Source organism: Rhinatrema bivittatum, chromosome 14 (genome assembly GCF_901001135.1).
Source record: "Rhinatrema bivittatum chromosome 14, aRhiBiv1.1, whole genome shotgun sequence".
In the NCBI taxonomy this organism is placed as follows: domain Eukaryota; kingdom Metazoa; phylum Chordata; class Amphibia; order Gymnophiona; family Rhinatrematidae; genus Rhinatrema; species Rhinatrema bivittatum.
The window spans coordinates 5,842,428-5,860,375 of NC_042628.1; the positions used below are offsets into that span (position 1 = coordinate 5,842,428).

At 44.7% G+C, this 17,948-nt stretch overlaps 1 protein-coding gene across 1 annotated transcript in view; it reads left to right on the forward strand.

Moving 5' to 3' along the window:
* The window catches only part of CACNA1H (calcium voltage-gated channel subunit alpha1 H), a 449,793-nt gene extending 432,321 nt beyond the window's left edge, over positions 1-17,472 (forward strand). Inside the window, 8 exon segments of the mRNA XM_029576705.1 lie at positions 278-411; positions 892-962; positions 3,696-3,774; positions 7,223-7,344; positions 9,092-9,406; positions 12,803-12,983; positions 14,432-14,598; positions 14,912-17,472. Coding sequence (XP_029432565.1) covers positions 278-411; positions 892-962; positions 3,696-3,774; positions 7,223-7,344; positions 9,092-9,406; positions 12,803-12,983; positions 14,432-14,598; positions 14,912-16,099 — 2,257 coding nt within the window. The 3' untranslated portion in view covers positions 16,100-17,472.
* Positions 17,473-17,948: the final 476 nt, after the last annotated feature.

The following is a 17,948-nucleotide window of genomic DNA, read 5'->3' on the forward strand; positions in this document are numbered from 1 at the left end:
GGTATTCACTTTCAAGCAAACGCTATCCTTTCCAGTCCATGCTGCGTGTTCCTCAAATCTTCCATCCCATCTTTTTCTACCAGAAGATAAATTTATACATCATCTGCAAACAGATAGAAACTGCTGCTCTCAACACCCTTCATAGATGATACCATGCCTCTGAATACTATCAAACTGTTAATTACTGTCTCCTGTAAAGAAACCCACAGGGCAGCTTGTGGCGGCCAGTCAGCCCAACATTTAATCTGTCTGCCTTTCTCATGATTTGGCCTGGCAGATGGAACCAACTGGACCTCGCCATAGTGCTTCTGTCCATCATGGGAATTACACTGGAGGAAATTAAAATGAACGCCTCCCTCCCCATCAACCCAACAATTATCCGCATCATGAGAGTGCTGAGGATTGCAAGAGGTAAGGCGCCTGCTCACGCTCTGTAACTCCTTTCCGTAGAAGGTTCGCCAGGAGCAGCAACGTTCACCTTTTCCACATTGTTCAGATGCAAACTCTAAGTCAAAGGGGGAGATCTGATAGGGCAGAGATTTTGCAATAAGGTACCTGGAAGTTTGATTGGCTCTCACTTCCTGACCTGAGCAAGATAGCTAAATCATTTCAGACTCGTGGTGGTTCTTTCTTTATGGGTCCACGGTTTCCAGGGAAGTAAGCGGGCGTACATAATACATAGCAGTGATCAGGAAAAAGAAATGTGAGAAAATAACTCTTTCACAGCGAGGGGAGTGGATCCCTAGCAGGGACATCCAGTGTAGCCAAACAGACAGAATGCAAGCCTGCAAGGGCCCATGGACTGGAGGGAGAAGCCCATAGATGAAGTGGTTGGTCCAAGTATCTGTGTTTCTGTGTAAGATTATGCTCCAGCTCTGCTCTTCTTTCCAGTGTTGAAACTCCTGAAAATGGCCACAGGGATGCGAGCTTTGCTGGACACCGTAGTGCAAGCATTACCCCAGGTGAGAACACGAAACTCCTTCTCTTCTTCATCTCTACCTCAGAATATTTTATTTGTCTGTAGCAAGAAGAAGTAGTAACATAGGAAATGATGGCAGATAAAGACCAAAATGGCCCATCCAGTCTGCTCAGGAAGGGGTTTATGGTTGTAGCTGCCACTCCACGCAGGTTACCCCCTCCTGGTGAGCAGTAAGTGGGGCTATGTGTCACGCTGTTGCACCGTTTGTAATCTAGACCTTGGGTGATATTCTGGGCCTGATGGGCAGTGATCTAAACAAGGCCTCCAGTCTACATATTAGGGGTAGAAGTGACCGGTGAATCGTTACTTGGCTCCTTTTACCAGTGAGGACTCGGTTCAATCTGAAAATAGAACCAGCAATGTTCCAGATCATTCCAGAAAATATGAAACCCTTAAAACAAACCTTTGGTTCCTTTCCTCACGGGTAGTCTGTCTGTATAACTAGCAGTGCCCCAGTGTTTGAGGGAGACCATGAATTCCCGTATGCGAGGGCACTCAGAATCCTGCTGGCATTGCAGAAAATTGTATTCCCATGAGCCTGTGCCCCTGCTGTGGGATCCTTTTATTCTTTACAGGTAGAATGGGAATCACTCTGATGGCTCACAGATAGTGGTTTCTTCCTTTGAACTCCACAGTCACTACAGTTGGGAATTGGATTTTTGAAACTGTCCAACTTCTAGCTGCCAGGAAATAATGGCAGTCCGAGAGCGCAGCTTGGGGATACGCCATGGGATGCCATCTTGCTCCCAACTAGAGAGAGATTTGTACCATTACTATTTCACTGACTGGAGTCAGAGGACGCTGTGCATTAAGCACAGCCCTTGATTATAGGCCTGATAGCTGACACCAGCAATATTTTGCACAACCTCCAGAGATACGAATTCCTGTCCTTAGTGCCTCAGAATTGTATCTTTGGATGGTGCTGCTGAGTTTAGCTGAAGATGGGGCACACTCTTTCCACTAAGTGTAAACACAAGGAAAAGGTTTCTAACAACAAAAAGGACTAAAGAAATCCACTTTGAAGGTTTACCTTCTTTTTCATTGAATTGTAAGCTAAATAGAAGGGGGATAGAAATGGGACGAAAATCTATGAAGGCTCATGGAACTGCAGACCCCACAAGGGCCTGTTTCCAACTGAGCTAGAAGCCCAAAAGAAGCAGGAGAAAACTGTTGGCAAAAGGCAAAAATAAAATGTAAGGAGTAAGGCTCAGAGGCTTCCTGCAGTCTCTGTGGACTGTGAAACCCTTTTATTGAACCAAGGTGAGAACTGTCCAGAGATAATGAGGTGCAGGCACTTTTGAGATTACACCAGGCCTTACTTCAGATGTGACCACAGATATCACGATATCACTCGCTCCCTCCCGGAAAAGCATTGCACTATGTGGCACTATAGTCCCTTCCAAAAGGCAGCAGAGGACCCGGAACAGGAGCAGGGCTACTCTGTGCCTCATTCTCTGCCCTCTAGGAGGGATTTAAGGAAGACAAAGAGGACAAGTTAGCTTTTTTTCTAAAAGCAGTATTTGCTTTCTCTCCCATGAAAGCTGTTTTTAACTGAAGTCACTTACCATGTGGAGTTTATACTTCTGTTTAAATGAAGACTTTGCTTCTGATTAAAGGCTGGTTCATACAAGTTGAACGTCTACATTTGCATTCAAATATCAATAAAACGCGTACACAGAGTAGAGAAAGATGTGTGTGTGTGTAACAAGATTGCAAAAGCTGTGAAAAGAAAACAGAGGGGCTTTCCTGTTTGCATTTGAATCGCAGACCCTGACCTAAAACAGGAGAAAAATACTAATAACCAGGATATTGTTTCCAAAGGAATCCCACCACATGCAAACAAATAAGAATAGAAAGGGGATTAGCTGTATATTAAGTCCACCAGATCCCCTCGTCACCAGGTACTATTGAGTCTTTTATCATCGCTGGATATTACTGTGGGCTCCTTTCTCAGCAGGTTTAACTGACTAACTTTGGGAATTAGTTAAAAGCTCAGCTAGTACACATTTTCCCTGCTGACCCAACTGGCTGGATGTGACTCTTAAAAATTTGCAAGGTGGCCAAATACCGCTGGGCAGAAAGGTGAACACTGTCCTAATCTAGCCAGGCAAAGCTTTTCAAGCTAAACCTAGCCGAAAATTCAGGGGAGTCCAGGATGGTAGCCAAGTCACAGAATAAGCCTGAGTGAGAGTATAAACTAGGAAAAGTCCAAATCCAAGAATAAATACTGTTTGACATTCAAAAAGAGACTCTGAGTATGAAAAAGATGTGCAGATTCCTATTTGCCTTTCTCTGAAATGGTTAATAGCTCTCAACATTGTTTATTAGGAACAAATTAATGTATTACTTGCAAATCGGCAAGAATTTGAATTCATCCCATTCACAGACCAGAATTGATCCGAATTTGCAGCTCCCATGGACTCATTTCTGATCTCCCTTAAATTGAAACTCATGTTCACAAACGGACTTTAACGTCTCCATCTGAGCTGCCAGTTCGAATCGATTTGCTTGCAGCAGAGAAGGTTTTAGAGTATTTAGAGATGCGAGCATCTCGGGGCCCCTGGGTGACGTGGGAGGGCGGGAGAGGGAGCTCCAGACCCTGCTGGGGCGCGCACCATGCGGGGCCTCATTCTGACAGCACCGAGCCCTAGCAGAGAAATGAAGGAAGGTGCATTTCCTAACTGTCTGACTTGTGCTCTGCTTTCTTCTCGTGTAGGTAGGGAACCTTGGGCTACTTTTCATGCTGCTGTTTTTTATCTATGCTGCCCTGGGAGTAGAGCTGTTTGGGAAGCTCGGTGAGTACTGCGCCCGCGTCTTTCCCGAAGTTCGGCTCGGGTCAGCGCAGCCGATCGCTCGGTTATTGGTCTCTGTTCCTAACACAAGCGGCTAGTAGTGCACGTACCGAAATCAGCCACGTCACCCCCAGGTCTGCAGAGCTCGCAAGTAGCGAATGTCGCTCGCACGGCGATGGACCAGGGGCTGCATTCGGTTTGCAAGATGACAATCGTTCAAGGGAAGCTTTTTAGAGAACTGTTTTATCCTTGTCAAGATTTTGCTTTGTGACTGTTCATTTAATGAACTTGTATATTTAAAACACTTACCATGCGCCTGGAGAAGACTGGCTGTGCTATGATAATGACAAAAATAAAAAGTAACAATAACATAACAGCCCATAAAATCTTGACCTCTGCCAAAAGCACCATAATTGGTCTGACCTTAAGGAAGACGTTTGGAAAACAAAGTCTTCAGCATTTTCCCAAATTGCACATGACCTGTTATAGATTTAAGGTGAATTGGAAGAGATGTGCACATGACAGGACTGCAGCTGGGCCTGTTTCACAGAAGGGATGCTGAATGCAGAAGGGATAGGGTACGGTATTAACAGGCCAGTAAGATAAGCTGGCTTTTCCTGACCCATAGCTTTGAAAATCACACAAAGTACCTTGAATGTAATCCTTTCTTCAACAGGCAGCCAATGAAGACCTTTTAACAAAGGAGTCACATGTTCCCTTGCTGGTCCCCCGAGAAGAAGGCACGCAGCTGCATTTTGCAATGGCTACATGCCTTCTATTGTAAATCACCTTGATTGTTTGTTATAAGGTGATCAATAAATGCGACAATAATTATAACTACCTTGAAGGTGACCCAAGAAAGGGCCAATAGGCCTGGTCAGAGCAGTTCCAATACAAAATTTATCCCCAGCTCTCATTGAAAAGTATAAGGTCAGAAATAACAAGGAGGGATTAGATTGTTTATGGTGACTGAGGTCAGTGCTAATGAGGAGGGAGTGAGACTCCACTGAATGTATGAGGTCAATGCTAATGAGGAGGGAGTGAGACTCCACTGAATGTATGAGGTCAATGCTCTAGAGGAGGGAGTGAGACTCCACTGAATGTATGAGGTCAATGCTAATGAGGAGGGAGTGAGACTCCACTGAATGTATGAGGTCAATGCTAATGAGGAGGGAGTGAGACTCCACTGAATGTAAGAGGTCAATGCTAATGAGGAGGGAGTGAGACTCCACTGAATGTATGAGGTCAAGGCTAATGAGGAGGGAGTGAGACTCCACTGAATGTATGAGGTCAATGCTAATGAGGAGGGAGTGAGACTCCATTGAGGGTACGAGGTCAATGCTAATGAGGAGGGAGTGAGACTCCACTGAATGTATGAGGTCAATGCTAATGAGGAGGGAGTGAGACTCCATTGAAGGTACGAGGTCAATGCTAATGAGAAGAGAGTGAGACTCCACTGAATTTATGAAGTCAATGCTAATGAGGAGGGAGTGAGACTCCATTGAATGTACAAGGTCAATGCTGATGAGGAGGGAGTGAGACTCCATTGAATTTATGAGGTCAATGCTAATGAGGAGGGAGTGAGACTCCACTGAATGTACGAGGTCAATGCTAATGAGGAGGGAGTGAGACTCCATTGAAGGTACGAGGTCAATGCTAATGAGGAGGGAGTGAGACTCCACTGAATTTATGAAGTCAATGCTAATGAGGAGGGAGTGAGACTCCATTGAATGTACAAGTTCAATGCTAATGAGGAGGGAGTGAGACTCCATTGAATTTATGAGGTCAATGCTAATGAGGAGGGAGTGAGACTCCACTGAATGTACGAGGTCAATGCTAATGAGGAGGGAGTGAGACTCCACTGAATGTATGAGGTCAATGCTAATGAGGAGGGAGTGAGACTCCATTGAATGTATGAGGTCAATGCTAAGGAGGAAGGAGTGAGACTCCACTGAATGTATGAGGTCAATGCTAATGAGGAGAGAGTGAGACTCCATTGAATGTATGAGGTCAATGCTAATGAGGAGTGAGTGAGACTCCACTGAATGTATGAGGTCAATGCTAATGAGGAGGGAGTGAGACTCCACTGAATGTATGAGGTCAATGCTAATGAGGAGGGAGTGAGACTCCACTGAATGTATGAGGTCAATGCTAATGAGGAGGGAGTGAGACTTCATTGAATGTGGGAGGGTGTGGGACTCCATAGCAGTGCTTGAGGTTGGCTGTATAGGCAATGAGTGATGTTTGGTAGGATTACATTAGCTTACAGCTGATGTATTACAGTGGCCCGCACAGACTGTGCTCTACAATTGCTTTGATTTTCATTTTTTTCTAGAGCCTTCAGGAATTTGGTTTTTGCCTCTCATGGCGATTGTTCTGTAATGTTTGAGATACAGTGGGATTTGTGGGGATATTTACCAGGCTGTTCTGATTCTTACTGTGCTCCGTTCCATTGCAAAATGGATCGATTTTTCTTCTTCTAACTGTGTGGCCCCCATCTACTTATTCAGGGGTCCAACCTGGGTGTGCACAGTGAGGACACCTGCACCTCCAGGAGAAACACTTAACCATGAAGCAGAAATCACTCAGAACTCTTCTGTGCCAGCCTGCAGCTGGGCCAGAAAAAGCAACGTTAGGTGCACAGTCACATAGTTCTGTACATGGGTCACCAGACCCAGTAGGCAGGCAGGAAGATGGAGACTGCTCTGGTACAGGTCACAGACCCAGCCCCTCCCATTCAGGATCAGATGACACAGCCGGGGAACATTAACACCTCGCTGTCCGGTGCGGAGGATGAGCTTTTGTTAGTAGTCCTCCAACTCAAGCAATGCACCTTTTTGAGTAGTGACATTGAGTAGGCCAGCAGCCTCCATCCCAGTCAAACACCTAGTGATAAAGTTCAGTGTTTTCAAGAGAAAGATGCTTCTAGACCCAAGGCTTCTATCTCAGCCTCTTTAATTATTTCAATTTTTGTAGGCTGGGCACATGACACTGCAGCCCCCTGCAGATCTCAGCTGTAGTCCTGTGCTGGAGAATGAATGGCTAATGAGGAACCGATGTCAGCCTGTGATAATGAATGTGTAATCAGCCTATGTGAAAAAGGAAGGGCATGTTTATCTTTGCAGTTTGCATTCAGTAGGTTATTAAACCTTACCTGGAAAAACATATAAAGTTGCTCACTTTATTCTTGCAAAGTATTGTGTTGTGTACAGTAAAGACAGTGATGAGAATGGACAGAACCATAGATAAATCACCTAGCAAGGCAGTGAAAGGGAAGGTGGTTGGTATAACACCAGTGGTGTAACTATTGATGACAGAGAATGGACTTCGTTGTAGAACATTAGCTGGTCTTCAAACGCCATGCTCTCTCAGATACAGAGATTTTACGCCTCCTTAAGTCATCGACTCTTGTGAGGTCCGTGTTCACCCTGCATGCTCTTCCCTTCCTCAGTGTGCAACGACGAAAATCCCTGTGAAGGCCTGAGCAGGCATGCGACGTTTGAAAACTTTGGGATGGCCTTTCTCACCCTTTTCAGAGTATCTACTGGTGACAACTGGAACGGGATAATGAAGGTACATCTTCTGCTTTGGACCTGGTAGTCAACAATGGTAATTGGGCCTTTTAGAGACATCTTTGTTGTGAAAAATTACCCATGCACTCCACTAACGCTTAGGCAGGAAGCAGCCTACAAATGATTGGGTGCTCTATGTGCTTTTCCTAATCTAAAAAAATGGCAAAATCCTTTATCTGTTGCAGCGGAATCAATAATATTGCACCTATTTGCAAACTAGAATTAGAAAGGGCAGTTTTCCAAGCCATTTACCCAGGTGAATTGGGTTGTGTGCAAGCCCCCCTCCTCGACAAGAGTACAAATAGGCGGGGTCTTCCCTAGTGCGTGACCTTTTTCACAGTTCAGAGCATTCTGCACACAGATGACGAAAGGAATGTATTTTAACGGAGACAACATTCTCTCTCTCACACGTCCGTCACACTTGTATTTCTGTGAAGTGTTTTCGAAATAATCTGCATGGTTGTAAAATACTGCACAGTGCATACTTTAACGCTAATGTTCCCAGAGAAGCAAAATAGGAAGTTTGTGTCTGAATGCAAGTGTAAAGAAGGTGTGTTAAAAATGACCACGTGCCTTGTGTCTGCTCTTGTGTGTGTGCTGCCCAGAGGAGAAAATAGCCTGCGTTTCCTCTCCCACCCATCCTCTTGTCAGTCTAGAAAGACTTTAAACCTGCGTATAATTAATAGGTGTGCCTTTGCCCAGTAGTTTTTATGCTGTGCGATTTCTACAAAGACGCTGAAAATTCAGTGATAACCAGCATAGCATTTTATTTAGCAGTTTTACATTATTTCCGCAGCAGCTATGTGACTTGTATATCTCCCTAGCCCCTATGGTGCAAACTACTGTATTGGATTACCCGTCTGCTCCGTCATAAGACCATTATAAAGTAGTGATGGATTTTATCTGAACTCTTTCGACGAGCCTTGGGAACAGACTGGGCCACTGGACTAGAATGAGAGTGCGTGTTTTCCCTAACGAGAATAAAGGGGTTTGTGCTCACCGTCTTTTTCTACTTGAGTATTTAGAAATAAGAGGGCAACGTAGAAGCTGTAGCTAAGAACTTCCTATTGTACAAATGCAATGTTTCTCTCACCAGCTTTCGAGAGCTCTGCTCTCCCTTTGACCTTTCTTCGCTGACCTAATGAAGGGAGAGCACAGCTTTTGAAAGATCTGCAAAGATGCTTTGAATTAATCCAGTAAAAAGATCTCACCTGCAACTTGTCTGAGTCCTATTTCTGGATGAAAAAAGGAGAATTCCAAGGCAATCATGAACATGAGGTTTGTATTACATCTGTTGTTCACTTTGTTTTATGTTTTCAAGCACCACAGAAAGATGGAAGAGTTGCACTTCTCCTCTGTTAACTACTTGGGGTAAATTTGCAGAGTCTGCTTGGGACCTGTGCGTATACAATAGGGAGTGATCTGCACAAGTACATTTTCGGTGGTCATGGACAGTCGGCCGATATTCCAACACAATAATACCCAGCTGGGTGTGACCAGGCTGAGAAGTGTGTGCAGACGTTGCCAGTTAGACACCTCATAACGTATTATTAGGCTTTTTATTTTTTTCAGAAACTCTTCATGCTTCCATCTACTGTCAGTGCAAATAGACTTGTAGGGAAATGGACGATGGCTATCAAAGCTCTGAAACAATGTCATCAGTTTGTACTTAGCACCAAGAGAAAGGGTTGGCAATTAGCCTTGCTTTCCGAATCTCATGCCTCTCTCTTGTTTTTCCTTCTGATCAGGACACGCTCCGAGAATGCAGCAGCGAGGACAAACATTGCCTCACCTACCTGCCCTTCATCTCGCCTGTCTACTTTGTTACCTTTGTGCTGATTGCTCAGTTTGTCCTGGTGAACGTCGTGGTGGCTGTGCTGATGAAGCACTTGGAGGAAAGCAACAAGGAAGCCAAAGAGGATGCCGAGATGGATGCCGAGATTGAAATGGAAATGTCCCGAGGGCTGGCCTCCTCCGGCAGCAGCGAGGGCTACACCCCTGGCAAGGCCACCTGTACAAACCAAGAGGCCCTGAAAATAGAGATGCCTGCCAGACAAGCCATGGTAAAAATGACTGGCAAGTTGATCTCCCTTGGAGGTGGCTGACAGCGATTACTAAATGTGAAGGGCTGGTAGTGCATCCTAGTGAGCAGAGCACCCAGCCATGGAAACTGGAGGTACAGGTTCTAGTGCCACCTCTGTCTCTGTGCCCCATAATTCAGCCAGACTATTCTTAGTAAGACTCAAGCAGCTGACACCGAGAGTCCGTTTTCCCATGCACTTTACAGTATTGGCCAGAATGAGCACATTACAGTAAGATAAAGCATTGCGCTGGCTTTCTTTCCGCTGGATTTTTATTGGGAGAAGGAGCCTTGGCTTTGATTGGCAAAAAAAAAGATAGTTGCTTAAAAAGTTCTTCTCAGCAGGCTTTCTGTCTGCCTAACTCCTTTTCACGTGGGCTGCCTGGAAGCTGATGCTTTATGTCAGCATCAGTGAGAGGAGGATGGACAGAAGGGAATTCTCAGGGATTCTGCCATCTTGCAGCTCAGTGGGAAACCAGGAGAAGTGATTGACTCGTGAACAGCTTTGCACTCTGAGCACAGCGAGAACTCATAGGCTTCTGCTGGGATGACAATACAGGACAGGACCCAGAAAAATCACACCACAGATTTTGTAGAAGGAGAAAGAAGACGTCACCCTAGCAAAGTTCATAGGTTCTAGGGACGTGCTGTCATTTTAAGATGCCACGAAAACATCAACGATATTTGTTATGTCATTTTGTGTTGCTTCCCATCTGGAACAACACAAAAACCTGCAAAAATTTGTTTCACGTCGCTAACGCTTTAGCACATGAAATTAGTAAAGTACCCAAAATCTGCCGTACGGTACACACTGCATGCAGTAACTAGAGCTAACAGGACACTCGCCATGTTACTTGTCAGTACTTACAGATGATATCAAAAATACCCAAAATCTGCCGTACGGTACACACTGCACGCAGTAACTCGAGCTAACTGGACACTCGCCATGTTACTTCTCAGTACTTACAGATGATATCAAAAAATACCCAAAATCTGCCGTACGGTACACGCTGCATGCAGTAACTAGAGCTAACAGGACACGCGCCATGTTACTTGTCAGTACTTACAGATGATATCAAAAAATACCCAAAATCTGCCGTAGGGTACACGCTGCATGCAGTAACTAGAGCTAACAGGACACGCGCCATGTTACTTCTCAGTACTTACAGATGATATCAAAAAATACCCAAAATCTGCCGTACAGTACACGCTGCATGCAGTAACTAGAGCTAACAGGACACGCGCCATGTTACTTCTCAGTACTTACAGATGATATAAAAAATACCCAAAATCTGCCGTAGGGTACACGCTGCATGCAGTAACTAGAGCTAACAGGACACGCGCCATGTTACTTCTCAGTACTTACAGATGATATCAAAAAATACCCAAAATCTGCCGTACGGTACACGCTGCATGCAGTAACTAGAGCTAACAGGACACGCGCCATGTTACTTGTCAGTACTTACAGATGATATAAAAAAATACCCAAAATCTGCCATAGGGTACACACTGCATGCAGTAACTAGAGCTAACAGGACACGCGCCGTGTTACTTGTCAGTACTTACAGATGATATCAAAAAATACCCAAAATCTGCCGTAGGGTACACACTGCATGCAGTAACTAGAGCTAACAGGACACTCGCCGTGTTACTTGTCAGTACTTACAGATGATATCAAAAAATACCCAAAATCTGCCGTAGGATACACACTGCATGCAGTAACTAGAGCTAACAGGACACGCGCCGTGTTACTTGTCAGTACTTACAGATGATATCAAAAAATACCCAAAATCTGCCATAGGGTACACACTGCATGCAGTAACTAGAGCTAACAGGACACTCGCCATGTTACTTGTCAGTACTTACAGATGATATAAAAAAATACCCAAAATCTGCCGTAGGGTACACACTGCATGCAGTAACTAGAGCTAACAGGACACGCGCCATGTTACTTCTCAGTACTTACACATGATATAAAAAAAATACCCAAAATCTGCCATACGGTACACACTGCATGCAGTAACTAGAGCTAACAGGACACGCGCCTAGAGCTAACAGGACACGCGCCATGTTACTTCTCAGTACTTACACATGATATAAAAAAAATACCAAAAATCTGCCGTAGGGTACACACTGCATGCAGTAACTAGAGCTAACAGGACACGCGCCATGTTACTTCTCAGTACTTACAGATGATATCAAAAAATACAAATAAATTGCTCATAGGGTATAAAGTAATTTAGTACTCATGAAGTCATATTCCAATACTGAAAGTGAATATAAAATGCATTTTTTTCTCTACTTGGGTTTTTTCACCTTGGTCTCTGCTTTCATCCTGTCTGACTTTGTTTCCTGGTTCTCCTCTCCATTTTCTCCTTTCTTCACCTCTCTATCAGATATTTTTCTTTCATCTCATTTCTCTCATCTTTCTTTTTCATCTCTCTCTCTCTCTTTCCCTTCATTACCGACACTTTGGCTCTCTTCCTCTTCTCGCTCCCTCCCATTGCTCACCCTTCCTCTTTCTCTGTTTCCCATGCACCCGATTCTTTCCCCTTTCGGCCCCTCTGAGACCTCCATCTCTTCTCTGCTGGCTCTCAGCTCTTGCTCTCAATCTTATTCTCCCTGGCTCACTTCCCCCATAAATACATTTCCCCAGCCCCCATCTCCCCCACGACCCTGCTCATTCCCCACCTGTCAACACCCTACCACTCTTGCTTGTTTCCCACTCCTAAGCCCCACGTCCCCTCCAAGCACCTCTCACCATCTCCTCAATCTTGCTCTCTTTCCTCGTAAATGAGGGGCAAAATCAAAGCAACCCCCACGAGCACAGGCTTAGCTGCCTCCAGAAAGCCCATACAATAGGAAGAGGTAGCACTTAGAGGGACTGGAGGCTTTAAAGTGACAATGAGAGACTGAGGCACACGTACCAGAGATCCAAAATCATCTCATGGCAATGCGGACTTGGAAAGTAGTGGGGTGGAGAGGGAGAGAGAGAATGAAAAATACAGAAAAGCGCAGCTAAGAATAAATGACATCACAATATTATAAATACATAATACGGTTGAGAAATAGACCGAAATAACATATCTCAATAACTTGCCTAGACTAATCCATCACTATCCAAAAATTTAACTTTATTAATGATATTGTAACCGTTTTTAGTTGGCACTTGTTAGAATGTACGATGCCTACCTATATATACCTATTTGTGCCTTTTTGTAAACCGTTGCGATGGTACATAACTTAGCGACGGTATAGAAAAGTTTTTAAAAAAAATAAATAAATAAATCTAGAGAGAGAGGGGCAGCTGAATAACTCAACAAGTGGTTAACCTCCATAAAACCAAGGAATAACAAGGTCTTGTTCCACTGCTTTGCAGGAAGATTCTGCCTACATGAAAGGAAGGAGAGAGTCACAGAATTTGCTGACAGTTCGCAAGATCGCCGTCTCGAGGATGCATTCGTTGCCCAATGATAGCTACATGTTCCGTCCCGTCATGCCAGCCAAAGCCCCTTACCCTCTTCATGAAGTGGAGGGACACGAGGAGACATCGCCAACAGGTGAGACCTGGGGAAAGATCAGCCTGCAGGATACAGTTCTTCCTGCCAGCCATTGTGGTACCAGTTCCCAGTCACTGAAGGGAATGTAAAAAGGCCTCCAGTGAGCTAGAGAGCTTTCAGCCACACAGGAATTAGGGGTTAAAACATGAAATAGGGCTTGAGAACGGTGTTGGAGACCAGAAGGTTGATGTGCTGAACATCTTCTGGTGGAGAGAAACAACTACAGCTGAGGAAGGATAAAGGAGCTTCTATCCACACTAACCAGCAGTTCACCTCCTTCTGGTTGCCTTTTAACCATTCTAGACCCAGCTGATGTGTTTCCCCGTGCAGCTATGTACTCAGATAAATTTGGACCAAAAAATATCTTTAGCTTTTATGGCAAATCATTTCTAGTAGCCATAGTAGTCCTGCAGAAAAGGAAGTCTTAATAGGCTGTGACATCTTTTGAAGGATCAACAAAACAGATGTTGTTGGCATCTGAGTTTTGAAGACACGGATCCCCTTTCAGGGGTCATCTGAAAGCTCAGCTGCTACCAACATCAGTTTAGTTGGTCCTGTACAAGCTTTCACAGCTTACTAATACTCTGGCTCTTATGCCAAAACTATTGTCATACTTGGTGAACATTTTATAAAAGCACTCAAAACACTATCCAAGGATTGGATTTGTACTGGGATAACATTGCAGCTGGGAGCCAACATGAGGATGCACAAACCCTTTCCACTGACTATTTGTTGTGTGGCTGCAGGAAGGGCAACTTTCAAATATCCTGCATAACTTACACTGCAAATCCATGAATCAACGTGGGCATATGGACATTAGTCCACTCGGGAAATTATCTCACTAAAACCACCCTGAACAATTACACCTCACACCGGTGTGGTGCACACAAAGTTTGGCTGAAATTTTGAAAAGTGTGCACATAAATCCAGTCCATTCCTCAGTTCGGGCCACCTTGTGCGCAAACATGACACATCTGCACACACAGGTTCACCTGCATATATGGTGGGCAATTCTGCACAAGTCCCTTTGAAAATTACATCCACATTGCACCTACAGGCACGTCTTCCCAGGTATATTGTGACTTCCTTTAATCCATAGGGCTCTTTCCTCAGAAGGCTTGCAAGCCCCAGGAGAGCAGGCTGCTTTCTGCAAGCCACTGCCATGAAGAATCCTCTGTTCACTAGCCCTGCATTTTGCCAACCATGCTAGCAGATTTGTAAGCCTGTTTTCAAATTGTTTATCTAGCAGGAAAAAAAACAAAAGCTGCCTCTACTAATCACCTTAAAAGTGAAAACATCAAAACAGAAGGATTTTAAGCATAACAGTTCTTTTGCAGGATGTGCTCGGAAGAACAGAAGCAAAAAAAATTAGGATCATAATGGCTTCCGGTTAATAGGACCAAATAAATACACATTTTAATAAAGACTGTTTGCTTTCCTTCCTGCAGAATCTGTCACGTCAGTTCATTCTCAGCCTGGGGAGGCAGGCTCGCTAAGGAGAGCTCCCATGGAGTGTCACCTCCCGGCGGCTGCAGCATCGGCTGACCGGCCCAAGATTCCACCTCTGCAAGCTCCAGCACGACCCCCGAGCCTCAGCAAGTTACTGCAGAGACAGGTGCCCCACTATGTCAGCTCCGTCTTTCCTGTTCTTCATGATTAAAGCATGCCCTCCCCTTATTCTACAGAAAAAAAGCCAAGGGGGAACCAAAAAGCTTTTACTGAGGCAGACAGCAAATTAAGGCTAATACGGAGCAACTCTGCAGCTCACCATTCTGCTCTCGCTGGGGTGTTCCTTAACTGGCGTCCTGACAGAAGGGAAGGTCAGCCCCAAGGCATTGTGAGGCAGTTTTAATAGGCGTCGGTATTAGTCTTTTGATGCTGCCCAGAATAATTACTATTTTTGTTCTATCATTTTCTTTGCTCTTTAGGAGGCCGTAAGAACAGATTCTGTCGATTATCTGAATGTAGATTCCAAGGACAGTGTCTGCTCAGGATCCAAGGATACCCAGAAGCTGAAGATGCCATCCCAGAGTACGCTGACTCTTCCTTCACTCCGTTCCTCACCACTCTCTCGAGAAGGCACCCCACAATCATCCCCCTTGCTCTCACCACGTGGAAGGCGCTCCAGTGTTCGCACACGCAAGCACACGTACAGCCAGCACAGTATTCCAAGCAGGCCTTCTAGTCGGAACAGTGGTGTCATCGACCCCGGGGAATCATCTGACCTGGCCGATGAAGAGGTCAGGCATATAAATAGCTCAGCAAAGAGCTGGAGAAGACAATCCGAAATCAGGAGCCACTCGGTCTCTCCTTTCATCTCCCCAGGTTCACCTCCACCAGTTCTTCTGAAGAACTGCAACAGCACAATTAACCTGGTTGGGAGCAACAGCAACGAAAAAGATCTGAAAAAAATTTACAGTGTTGATACCCAAGGGTTTTTGGCCAAACCCACCTGGGCAGATGACCAAAGACGACACTCCATTGAGATCTGCCCATCCATTGACGATGGGGATTCTAGCTTTGAACAGTCCATCAGTGAGAAGGTTGGCCTGTCTATCCATGCTCAGTCAGAATCTGAGTACATTCATGGTGTTCGAAGGAAGAAAAAGATGAGCCCACCTTGCATTTCTATAGATCCTCCTGTGGAGGATGAGAACAGCACGACCTCGCGTACCAAAGTGTCTGAAAGTAGCATGTTGCTAAGGAGGAGAACCCCTTCTTGTGAATCAACAGCTTACAGGGACTCCTTGGACCTCGTAGATAACCAGCCAGGAGAGCAGGTTGCTAAAACGGAGCGACGGGTCCAGCCGCCCTGTCGAGGCGAGCATTTGACCATACCAAATTACTCCTTCGATCAGTCGGACACCAGCTCCTTGAGCAGCCTCTCTGACCTTTTTTCTGACAGTGGCCAGTCCACGCCGTCTTCGGTGGCCTCTGTGGACTCCCGGCAGGACACTGTGGCACTAGAACTTAAAAAAATGGACCATTTAAAAACTCATTGTGACAACCCTGAGCAAAAACAAGAGTCTGTAGGTGGCACAAAATGCCCCATGGGGAAGCAGGGATTTGCCCACGTGGCTCACACAACAGACGAGGAGGTAGACAAACCGGTATAGCTGTGAGGAAAGGGGACCTGCAGGGTTTGAAAAGGAACAGCCTCACGGAGTGGTTTGTGCAGTCGTTTTCTCTTTATTCCAGTCACTGTTCCTTCGTCTCATGGATTTGCGAGGAAAAGAGAGAAAAAAGCAGGAAGGGGGGATATGCAAACTTTTTTTTAGGGGAAGGGGATGTTATATTTTCTAAATGGAACATCAGTTTAGCTCCCCACCTAGCCTTGATCACATTGATTCAGGGTCTTTTTCTGTTGTTGAAACTTTGTTTTGGGGGGTTTTCCGTTAGATTTTTTTTTTTTTTTTTTGGTTAATGTTTGACCTGGCGCTTTTTACTGTGCGGTGCAGGAGTGCCTGGCGGACAGCAGTGCAGAACGATCTCTGTATATCAGCAGTATCAATGAATTAGAAATATTGCATTTGTGAGAAAAGCAAATTTAAAAAACAAACAAACAAGAGAAGATGTGTCTTCATAGTGCACATATTTTTATAGAGAACTGTATTTTGCACACATCGGTTGGGAAATGGGTGGGGTTTATTTTGTGTTTTATGTGGAGGTAAAACTGTGTTCCTTCCATGTGTCTTCTCTGTTCCTCCCCATCATCCTTCGAGCTTCAGCTCTCAGCAGATCATCTGTACCTTTATTTGTTTGTTTTCATGTTGCGTTATTTTGTTTGGGGTTGGTTTTGGTTTTTTTTTTTTTTACTTTTTTGGTAATTTAGATAAACACCTCTAACCAAATCACTACTGACTCATAACGAGTGCAATAATAAAGTTATTTGTTCTGTCATGACATAGACCCCCGTTCTTTATCTCTGGTCGGTGGGGACAGAGCCGGTTTAAAGTGGAGTGCACACGGGTCAGACTTTGGTAAAATACAGGGAAAATAATGCATTAATAAATTATTTAAGAAATGTGTTTTGTTTACTGCCATCCAAGTAAATTATTGATACCATAAGTGACGGTCAAGGCATGGTCTTAGATAATTCACCTTGTGCTCCTGTCTCCTTCCTGGCCCTACACTGCAAAAGCAAGGTGGTGTTTACTGCCAAAGGAAGTGCTGGTTTGCAAGCACAGAACCAATGTCCTGTTTACGTCCATCAAAGTTGTTTGGAACTACTACTGTTTTTCTCCTGTTCCCTCTCATCCCACTCTTTGATTGAAAATTTCGCCCTGTGTAACCTGGTCACAGGAACTGTCACTAAGGAACAGTAAATCACAATGACATCACCTGGTACCTCGCGCTCTCAGAAGCCAGTCCGCTGCAGTTTCTTTTCCATCCCAGGAGGCCTCATGTTTGTGCATTCACTTCTGTTATTTATGCATTCATAACTCGACGATGTATCTTGTTTCACATGTATTAAACTGTATAAACTGGACATGTGCATTCCTTCTAGTAAGTAAGTTATTAGATCGACAGCTGGTTCACCTAACCTCCTGGGTTTCCCTCAGGGTGACCTTCTCGTACCCTGCCCAAAGGGGCAGTGCTGGAGGTGCTTGTAAGCCCTGCATATCAATGACCAGTGAGAGAAAAATCTCTGATCTTTATTAAGAGATATCTTAGTAGCACTGCACTCTTACAGCAAGCTGGCCCGTCAGGAGTGAAGCCAGGACCGCCACAGGGGGCAAGATGAGCTTCCTGCTTATCCTGGAATAAACGATGCGTCTTCAAGCTTGGCAGATTCTTACTTAATAGAATAAACATCGTTCAAGAGAAAAAAAGAATCAGTGCCTGATGAATTAATCAGAATCTCCAGGAATTATCGCTTCCCCTTTCAGAAAAATACATAAGTTCTTTTTAGACAAGATCCATGGGAGATAAAACTGAGTCCCCAATAGCAATTGATTCACAAGT